This window comes from Phaeoacremonium minimum (genome assembly GCF_000392275.1).
Source record: "Phaeoacremonium minimum UCRPA7 unplaced genomic scaffold PA7_03_scaffold_610, whole genome shotgun sequence".
NCBI classification, from domain to species: domain Eukaryota; kingdom Fungi; phylum Ascomycota; class Sordariomycetes; order Togniniales; family Togniniaceae; genus Phaeoacremonium; species Phaeoacremonium minimum.
Genome location: NW_006921512.1, coordinates 68516 through 79023, shown reverse-complemented (window position 1 = coordinate 79023; position 10508 = coordinate 68516). Strand labels below are relative to the sequence as shown.

The 10508-nt window shown below is 48.3% G+C and overlaps 2 protein-coding genes across 2 annotated transcripts; both read right to left on the bottom strand.

Moving 5' to 3' along the window:
• Window positions 1-420: 420 nt before the first annotated feature.
• On the bottom strand, window positions 421-1704 carry UCRPA7_8772 (putative mfs monosaccharide transporter protein; the record flags this gene model as incomplete). The annotated part of the gene is made up of 7 exons (XM_007921282.1): window positions 421-568; window positions 619-724; window positions 952-1091; window positions 1146-1275; window positions 1326-1335; window positions 1390-1441; window positions 1502-1704. 7 exons carry the CDS (start codon window positions 1702-1704, stop codon window positions 421-423), a joined length of 789 nt encoding a protein of 262 aa, XP_007919473.1.
• Window positions 1705-7501: 5797 nt separating this feature from the next.
• UCRPA7_8771 (putative spindle pole body component protein) lies at window positions 7502-10291 on the bottom strand (the record flags this gene model as incomplete). Its single annotated transcript, XM_007921281.1, has 1 exon — window positions 7502-10291. The coding sequence occupies one exon, from the start codon at window positions 10289-10291 to the stop codon at window positions 7502-7504; it is 2790 nt and encodes a 929-aa protein (XP_007919472.1).
• Window positions 10292-10508: the final 217 nt, after the last annotated feature.

The following is a 10508-nucleotide window of genomic DNA, read 5'->3' as shown; positions in this document are numbered from 1 at the left end:
GGAGAAGCAAATTTTCATTTCTGTCGAATAAATTTATTACAGACCTCCTCAACTCTTGTACTTGACTACCGGAAAAAGATCTATGCAGATCCCGGGGTCGGGTTTGTTGCCGTTGATCTCGGTTTAGCACCGGAGGATCATTTGGAGACAGCGGGATGGCAAACTGCCGGGGCTAGCAACATACAGATCGGCTCTTGTCTAGCACTATCACACGGAGCCACCGATAACAAGGTGGTGATCTAGACAAGGGAGAAACTTTCAATCTGATTTTTTGTACTTGAGAGCTCATTCGAATCTAAGGTAGAATATGTATCTAATCCACGATCCTTACTGGCTATGTTTGAGGTGTATCAAGGTCAATTTACAACTAGATGCCGTCATTTTCATCTCAGACAGGCAAGTCAACAGAAGTTACGTGCTCTAGGCAGAGCGCGCGTCTTCCAGATGGACAGGAACAGCTTTGGATTCCATTGCGACCCCTTCAGCGACAATCTCTTGCTCGTCAACCTCGACGACATGGTCGCCGAATGCTGCAGCAATCTCCTCCAATGTTTTCTGGTTTGTTTCCCTTGACATTGGTCAGTGTATGGATTGCTCAAGGGTGTCGGGATACTTTACGGATAATAGAAGTAGATGATTCCCAGGTAGATGATGCAGCAGCCAATGAAGACATAGTAGTAGTTTTCATGAATATTTGCGAATGCGCTCGGTCCAGCTTCAGTAACTGTGGGACATCAGTGATTATATTTTGAAGGCTTAATTGTTTCGGAAATACGAACGAGAGACGTTGACGGTGTAGTGAGCTGCAGCAGCTATCCCCATTACTCTACTCCGAATAGACATGGGAAGAACCTCAGCTCCATAAAGCCAGGTCACACTATTTATCAAACTGTCTTCATGAAGTGGTCAGCACGGTTCGTAGACTAATTCAAGACGAAATTGAGAACTTACAATAACACACAACAAACAGATAGATTCCCAAAATGGCAAACCCCTTGCCGACGCGATTGTTGGTGTTCTGAAATTCGCGCTGCATTACAGCAGCATAGATCTCCGTTATAATGACGCAGCTGATTCCAGCAAGTAACATCCTAAATGTTAATTAGTTCTGAAAGCGTTAGTACTAATCATCAACCGGTACTAACTTGCGACGGCCCAATCTGTCAGGTAGGTAGACAATGGCAATCGCGTTCGAAACGAAAGCACAAGTGCCCCAGACCGCTGCGAGCGCGAGAATCGTCTGAGCACTAATACCCAAAGATTTATAAAGAGAGGCTGTCTTTTATTAGAATATTAGATTCGCGAGTACAGGCATCGTGTCTCACTTTGATAGTACTAATAGCACATTAGTAGTTTCACACCTCTGAAAGGCATTGAATTCGGGCTTACCTGAATAACATTGACACCGGTCACGCTGGTTAACACCTGTACGGATATTGACCTAGGATAATCAGAACAGTCGTTAGGAAAGTGAGATGACTTTGGTGGTGTTAGAACATACACTAGCACACGATGCCGGTAGAGTTTGAAGATCTCTCGGTATGATGGAATCTCTCTTGTGATCTCGTATTCGATCTGCGCTCGCATGAGTCCAAACTCTTCATGAACCTCATGCGAATGCAAATCGCTGCGTATTCGGATAAACTCTCTGCGTGCTGCTTCGACATTCCCCTTCTGAATAAGCTGACGCGGAGAATTTGGCATGAACGTCGCCAGACCAATGAAGAGAATGATTCCCCAGGGCACTTGGATAGCTAATGGGAGCCGCCATTGAACGCTGCCGTATGGAGCATATCCACAAGCAAATCCAGTCCAGTTTGCTGTCATTGTTCCCAGAGAAAGCCCTACTCCCGAGAGACCGCCGATCAAACCGCGAGTTTTAGGGGCTGATATCTCGGAAAGGTAGATGGGAACCGTACCACTCAAGGCTCTAATTTTGGAGCCATATTCAGAACAATGACTTGCAAAGGATGTAATGGGGTAGGCTTTCTGGTACATACCCAACAGCAATTCCAGCAAGGATTCGACCAGCGAGAAACATACCAACATTGACGGAAGCGGTTTGTATTACACACCCAATCGTGACAATTATACATGCCAGTTGCATAAATCGAATTCGCCCCAATTTATCAGCAATTAGAATTTGCATGATAGAGCCAACGGCTTCACCAGCAATGTATACCGCAACAACCTACGATGTATGTTAACGGATTGAAATCAAGTTTTGATAGTCGAAATGTCTCACCGCTCCGGTGAGACCGTTGGATGGATGGTTCATGTACTCAACCCAACTTTGATGGGCGATTGCTGTTTCGAATATTCGTCATCTTGTCTGGTAACACAGTGACGGCTTTATTTGGTGGAAGATACTCACTTGTCGTTGCAATACCGGTGTCGAACCCCTGAAGTCAAAGGTTTGTCAACAACATGGTCAAAGTTTTGCATGGCGCACATACATATAGAAACGTGCCTAGCGACGCAAAGGACGCGATGGCAACTGTATACCAGATATTCGACATGATGAACTACAATAGTAGGCGTGGCTGGCTTACGATACAGGATGAGAGTTGAGCAAAATGGCGACGAAGGGAACTCGGATCAAAAATGGTGAGCTTAACACAGAGTCATCATGATCATATGTAGGATTTGTTTGTTAGACAGGGAACAGGGGTATCAAGGAGCATCCTAGTGTCCCTAGTCAGATGTCAGGGGCTTATGGGGAATTCATGTGCCGACCTGCGGGGAATCTGACCTCTGCGGCTCAACATCCTTCCGGATCACCTATTCTCAAGTAACGCAATGCCTCTCAAAGAAGGAGAATTCGCATCAGTGCATTTTGCGCCATAATCTTTCTGTGCCTGTTCTTGAAAAAGAAGCGATTCTCGAAGTTGCATTACTAAAACCACTGTTCACTCTTAAGATAGCGACGATGTAGATAATCAACAACACGACTGATCAGTATGAGATCTAGTTGTTATCAAAAGAATTATTCTATCAGGCAAATCATGAAAATAAAACTTTGCACTTGATACGTCATAAATAACACGAGGCCCTAAGCCCGGGTGTTATAATAAGCTGAAAGATATCATGGTAAAGATCGCATAAGAACCTATAAACGACATTCGATGCCCCATAGTAATACTTCTACTGACTCATAAAATTATGTATCTTCCAAATCCCGCCATAATTCGTTGAGCGACGGCTATATCAAGCCCCATTGCCATTGTACGCAAGGAGATTTGGGCTCCCGGTTCCAGGTCTTGTGACCACGTCTTTCGTAGCAAGGTTTTTGATGATCTCTGTCACCGCTACCGGGCTGCCCAAGCCACTTTGTGTGCTCTTTAGGTAAAGAACCAGTCCAGCAACATGCGGTGTAGCCATGCTGGTGCCTGAGATTTCTGCCGTAGCATCATCTGACCCGATCCAAGAAGACAGAACATCGACGCCAGGGGCAAAGATGTCCACAACCTTCCCATAATTGCTGAAGCTTGCCTTAATGTTGGTCACGTCGATGGCACCGACCGTGATCGCATCTGGAGCAGATGCTGGAGACGTGCTTGAGGCATCGGACCCGTCATTTCCGGCTGCGACAACAGTGATCACACCAGCTTGATAGGCTGCTTCAACTGCATTGTTGAAAGCATCGGACTTTGGGCCACCTACAAAGGTTAGATAAACGACAAATAATGGACTAAGATCGCATATGAGTAAATCCTACCAAGGCTCATGCTGATGACCGAAACGTCAGTCCGGCCAGTATTGGCAATGTCATTGACCGCCCAGTTGTAACCATCCAACACGATTGAAGTCGAAGACTACACCTTGATTAGATTCTCAAATCTCCAGGTGAGAATTTTTCATCTTACTGAGCCAGTGTCAAAAACTTTGACTGAAATAAGTGTGCTCTTCTTCGCAACACCATATGCTCGAGATCCTATCGTTCCAGCAGTATGGGTCCCATGGCCGATCTGATCAACGAAATCACTTCCTGGATAAGCATTATAGCCAAGTAAGGCACGGCCCTCAAACTCAACGTGAGAAGTCAAAAGCCCAGTGTCGATGATGTAGGCATATGTTCCTATGCCACCATCCGAGTCATAAACATACTCGGTGAAGTTGGGCTTCGTGTGGGAGATACTCCCGAGACCCCATGGTGCGTCACCCTGAGTGGTTAAGTCATTCAAATACCAGACCATATCAGGCTCAACAGCAGCAACCTGCGCTGCATTAGTTTTTGCAAGGAGTTGAAAGGCTCGAAAGTACAAACCTGCTTGTTACGTCGAATCCGGGCAACGGTCTCATCATCGAAAGCACCTGAGTACCCTCTGAAACTGTGTATGCCGAAAGTCTTCCCAACGCCTGTGTGAAGTTCACGACGGGTTATGCTCCGAGAATGAACATCATTGACCCAAGCGAGATGACTGTTTACTTCTGCTCCTGGTTTGAGTGTCACAATGTATTTCCCAGGGATGGCGTCTCGCTTGTCATTGACCGGCAGAGACCACGTAGGCAATATGGCGCCCAAGATTAGGGCAAGTTGCTTGAAACCAACCATAATGACTTGTTTGTGTATTGGACCAGTGAAAGGTACTGAAGTGCAAATTTTATGGATGGCTGTAGTTAAGACACCTGATTCTCTGCGGCCTAAACTTCTTTTATATTCCCCAGCCTCTGGTCAGTTGTTTGACTTGCTATGTTTGACCCATTGCGTAGAATGTTATCTTGACACCATGCTCGAATGTATAATGCCTAACTTCCTAAGTTGGTCTAATCCACCTCGCAGTTTCCAAAGAGCTCACATTAGAAGGCCCCGAGCATTGCATTCCGAATTGCTAAAATAGTCATGCTTGTGCAGATGAGCAACTGATTAGAGAGTCTGATAGCAATGCACCTGCCATCAGTGCGTCGCAGCGAAGTCGCATGACAGCATGGAAATGGCGTTCAAAAGTCACAGCATGGCGTTCGGTTGCGATGGAGTATGGTCAGAGGATGCCACACGATTGGGTGTTAATATAAAGGGCACATCCAGAAGAAGCAAGTCTTTATTGCGAGTTCTCGTAAGCGACAGCGGCATGACGCTCATGCCCATGCCAGTAGTCTGGAAAGCAGTTTGGTATACTTCCAGGATTCGGCTTCCGGTATTGGCACTTGTAAGTGTAGGGCGGCTCTCAGGGTTGGCAGTTAATATAGCTGATAGTGGACCCGCCTGTGACGACAGTCGCAATATATTGCAAGCCCTCCAACTCGGGCTAACGAGCTCGCGAATCTTGGTGGCATCTGACTTAGCATAGCCATGAGGGTCGGACATATTCTCAATAATAGTGTGCTAAGAATGGCCCAAGCCAGTAGGGGACGACATATATGTTTAGTCACCTTCCTGAATTTTCTGTGGTCTTTCTCAAGTCTTGAATGATTATCCAGGCGTTGCTAAATGACTGCGCCGCCTGGCACTGGCGTACAAGGAAGAATTTGTGAAGGGACACCAAGGTTTGGAAAGCATGTTGAAATCTGATAATCAGATAAATCGTGATTGTATGTACGCCTAAGGAGGGAATTTGAAAAGGAGAGTACGCCGACCAATGCTCAGCCCTACTGCCTCTCTAGGCTCTCCACCGACCCAGCCGGTGTAAATGCTTAGACTCCGATCCCAATGCTCTATGTTGTCTCTTTCCTGTGGTATTCATGACGCTATTTAGTAATGGTAAGAGTTGTCTAGGCAGAAGGGGATGCTGTTAAGGTAGTCGCAGTGAGTATCAGCTGGGCAGTCGCCATTCCACTGCAGAATGATAATTAGAATTGACAGCACTAGTCACGAGGAGCTACAAACTCACCTGGAGATGATTCGTAGAGTCGCAGACTCGAATCCCAGGCACGCCTGTCTCCGGGTTCGTGCCACACTGGTATGTCCCAGGAGCGGAGCACGTCTCATCACGCTTGGTAGCTGGGACCTTGCAAAAGGGCAGGGTGGGCACGTCACCAGTGCCCTCAACATACTCGCAGACAGTGCCAGTTGGGCATGGGCCGATTTCCTATGCTTGAGATTAGCGTCCTGTCGAAGTAGTCGAACCCATCAAGAGCACGTACAGCCAAGTGGAGCGTGGCGTCGCATTGAAGGATCTTGGTACCATCGGCACTGCAAGAGTATTGGCCCAAAGCGTCGCATGTGGCTCCGTCACGCTTTGTCTGGCTAGACGGAGCAGCCAGTGCAGTGGCGGCAAGGGCAAGGACGGCGGTCGTGAAGTGCATTTTCAATTATTTTGAGATTATTAGTCTTGTTTGAGTGTAACGAGATAAATAGGAAGCAACTACTAAGAGATGAGGAGCTGGGTTCTTATGATCAGATTATGGTTGGTGACAGAATAAGGCATACTCTCAAAGACAGAGCCGCTTTACTTATATACATGAGGTGCTTCCATCGATATCATGATCGCGATGTCACGTTTCTCGTGTTCATCACTAGCTTGCGGAAAATAGAAACATACTCTTGGCATGCGCCAGCTATTGTCTATCGAGGCTGAGGCTGACTTGGAAGATGCTCAATGCGTCCAACGAAGATGGGTGATGGACGAGAACGTCGTGGCCTCCGTCATACGAGCGCATCAGCGCGTCTCAACAAACGAATGTGCTACCCGAGACGTCCGAGACGGTTAAGAGTGATCATGCGGCTAGAACAAGGCCAGGAACCCGACATTTGTGGCAGCAAGACTCGAAGGGTTACCTAGAAGAGCAATGACGTTCATGGGATCGCATTTTGTCGCATGGTTCGACATTAGGACGAATTAAAGCACACGCAGCTGACAACCGACAACCAAGCCGCTGTACAAGCCACCGTATTGCATCGGTGGAAATACGAACGACTGTGGAGGGCGTAATAGTTGATCCACATGAAACATGGACCCTTACGGAGTAGTGCTTATTGCAAACGATATCTGGGGTAGCCCGGCTGTCGCGTGGAAGGGCTGAGCAGGTTGTCAGCCCTTGCCGAGCGGTGCGCATTTGCTGGAAATGCCGGCGCTTGTGCTTTGCTACGCTTTGCTATGGCACGGAGATGCCTGAATGGGCACAAAAGTGGAAGACAGGGTATAGACTTCTAATTCTCTGATAGGGTTAAATTATTAGCTCGACAAGGGTATTATTACCTCCTTAACGAGGGATTGCTACCTTTGTAGACGTTGATAGACGTATAGTAATTAAAAGAAACTTCGAGATGTTGTTGAGTATCATGACTCTCAACATTTGGTATCTTAATCCTTAAAATTAGCGTTAGTACCATGGCGGAGAAGTACATACTACTACTCTGCTAGAAGTCTAGTCTTCAGTGCTGGACAACAAAGAGCGTTTCCAGCCCATCAAGGAGCATTCGAACTGAAGTCAGGACAGGGCCCACTTGCATGGAGTCTATAAAGACAGAAATAGATCACACGTGTTCTGTTTTCAAGACATAAGACCCGATTTCGTTAGGCATATTCCTTGGAGGTAATACGAGCAATTAGTTTTAGATCTACAATGCCAATGTCATCAATCGGTCCCAATCTGAGCCCCGATCACCAGTAAACTCTTCCAACCCATTCTTTGTCTGCACGCAGAGCTTGTCGCCTTTGAAATAAGACAAGACACCACCTTTCCCATCTCCTCTCGCTGTAATCCTGTACAGTGGGCCCTCTGTGTGGACCTTTTTACGTTCCGGTATGAACTGAAGGTCATTCTCCTGGCACCAGTCTTCCACAACACTTCGGAAGCTGATCTTCTCGGGTTCTTGAATAATAGGCGCTGATGCTGGATGATGGCGGTGTTTGTGTTGAGGCTCCTTGGCTGTTTTCTTGACCTCAAAGGCCGGGCCTTTTCGGGGAGGAACCAAGTGGGATTTCGCATTCTCACCGAGGTTCAACGCCTCCTCGATCATTGCAGTGCCCTTGTCAAACTCGGCAGCGATAGAAGGTAACTCCTTGATGTCCGCGGGAAAAACTTCATCATGCCACCATTCGAACCACTGCCCGATCTCTTCATAGTTGGCATCATCCATGATAAGCCACTGGTACAGCACATCGTGCCATTTCGGAAAGACCTCGGCGACTATGACTTCGCCAATCATCGTAGGCGAGATGATGTCCAGCCACTTTAACACGCCCGTCAACATGGGAAGATAGGTCTCTTGATCGCTTGGGTCGACACGGAAGTTTGCTCGCAAATAACGGCCCATGCTGGGGAGTATGTGATTCATAACGAGGGGATACCATTGATCGTTAGACTTGTTAGGCCGAAGAACATCTTTCCACTGCTTCAGCCCCTTGATGACTCCATGATCGAAATCCCAGACATCGATGAGCTGACGGAACTTTCTCTTCACATCAGAGACAAGACCCGTGGAGCTCTTGGGATCGAGGTGATGCGCAGGAAGATATTGCAGCCATGGGAATATCCAGAGGTGAGGTAGGTTATGATGCTTCTTCCTCTTCGGCTCCCATTTGGCAACAGCTTCGTCCAACTTTCGGACGATATCTTGCTCAAGAAGTTGGCTTCGCACAAAGCCAGGAAGTAGTTTCTCCCATGCTTCATACACAGAAAGCATTTGGTCGGCCTCGCGTACATTCCAATCTCGCACAGCGCGAGATACGTGCGGTAGCCACAACTTATACATCATGCTTTCGTAGGGAGTTGCCGCAGAGCGTCGATGATGTCTCGTTAGAGAGGACTCAAACCCGAGCATCCCTTTGATGGAAATCAGGTCCGCAACCATGTAGGGGGTTGATTCCTCCAGAGGGTCCCATGGCTGTACTGCTTCTCGAAATAGAGGGTGTAGCGCTGCAATAGCAATAAAGCTCATTTCATCCTTCATGGCCTTGATGGTCAGATCTGATGTTGCCTCATTCGCCTTGCGTAGGAGCGACACAACTCTGTCCCAACGCTGTCTGAGTTCCTTGCCCACTTCTGCGAGACCTTCTTCGGAAATAGATAGTTCATTAAAGACGCTCGCAATCGATCGATGGTCCTCGAGCGCTTTGTCCAACTCTCCTAGTTCCTGGCGTTCCTGTTGCAGTTGAAGTTCAGCGAAGGCTTTTCGTTCTTGCAAGCTCTGCCACTCCTCCAAAATAGCCATAAAGTCGTTTTGCGCGCGACGCGCCAATTTGCGCGATTCAGCTTGCTCTACGCTTTCCGCACTTGTGCCACCAGTTGGCGTCATCAAGCCAGACGAAGAGGTCAGCATCTTTTGTCCAGGACCCGTAAGATCCAAGATCGGCGTGAAAGCATCGGGAATATTTAAGCCAGGAGCGGCTTTTTTTACCTCATCTAGGGTCATGAATTTAGACTTCTGCCGTCGGGGAGTGCTGGCACCGCTTCCAATGCCACTGCTGATCCCGCTTGCCTGCGCTCTCTTCTTCCTGGCTGCTTTCCTCTTCTTTTCTTCTTCATCGGAGTCAATGACGACTTCTCCGCGCAATCTTGCTTGTCTCTTCTCCTCTTCTCGCTCTTGTAATGTCTTTTCTTTTACTGCACCCAAGCCGATGTTTTGTGGTCTCAGATTGGCTTCGATGATGATATTTCGACCCTGTCCTTCTTTACCCAGACCTTGGCCCTCCACGTAGCCCATCTTAGCCATCATCCGAGCACCAAATGACTTGGGATTGACCTTGCCACTTCCAGATTTCCCAGGCTTGCCGGATTTGGAGGAGAATGCACTGGGCCGAGCCACCTGAGGCGTCGGAGAGGCATCATTGGTAACATTGAGAACAGGTTCGTACGCAGAGGATGGAACGAACCCCTGGCCCAAAGGCGCAGTGTTGTCAAATCTCGTCTTCGTGGTGGATTTCGACGGCGTGCTCAAGAACTTGGTCTTCATAGGAAACTGCGTTTGCGTGGGTGGTGCCCAGCCAAGCCCTTGAGCGGCCGAACCGCCAAAGCCCAGACCAACTCCTGGAGTGTCCCCTTCCTCGTCGTCTTCATCCTCGTCCTCGATGGCAGGCGCCTTCATCGTATCCATATCCTCGTCATCGTCTTCGTCCGGTTGGTCGCCGTCTTCCGAGTCTTGCGCATTCTCTTTCTGCGACACGAAACTCACGCCTTTGCTCCGCAAAGTCTTCCGCTTCCATCGCTGACCAGGGCGCTCATCTTCGCTATCGGAACCGAAAATACCAAGCGCAGCGCTCTCTTTGGCATTGCGGCCGGTGCGGCGGCGTTTGCGAGGGTTGAAGTCGGCAAACTCGTCGGCGTTTGGGTCGGTTGAGGGTATGAGAAGGTCGTCATCTTCCTCTTCAGAGTCGGATGAGGAGTACTCGGCGGCTCCTGCCTTCATCTTGGAAGGATCAAAGCCTTTGAAGGACGCCATCACTTCCGCGACCGTGAACAAAAGCTCGAAACACGAACAAAGGAAAGTTGAGTTGGCGATTGTGGTGGCCTGCAACTTTTGCCTCTGCGGGCTTGATGCACTGTGATGAAATAATCGGTCCCCATAAAATTCTTATCTCCACGTGACGCGGAAGTAAACAAGTTGACCCCCAAGCTACCTAGAC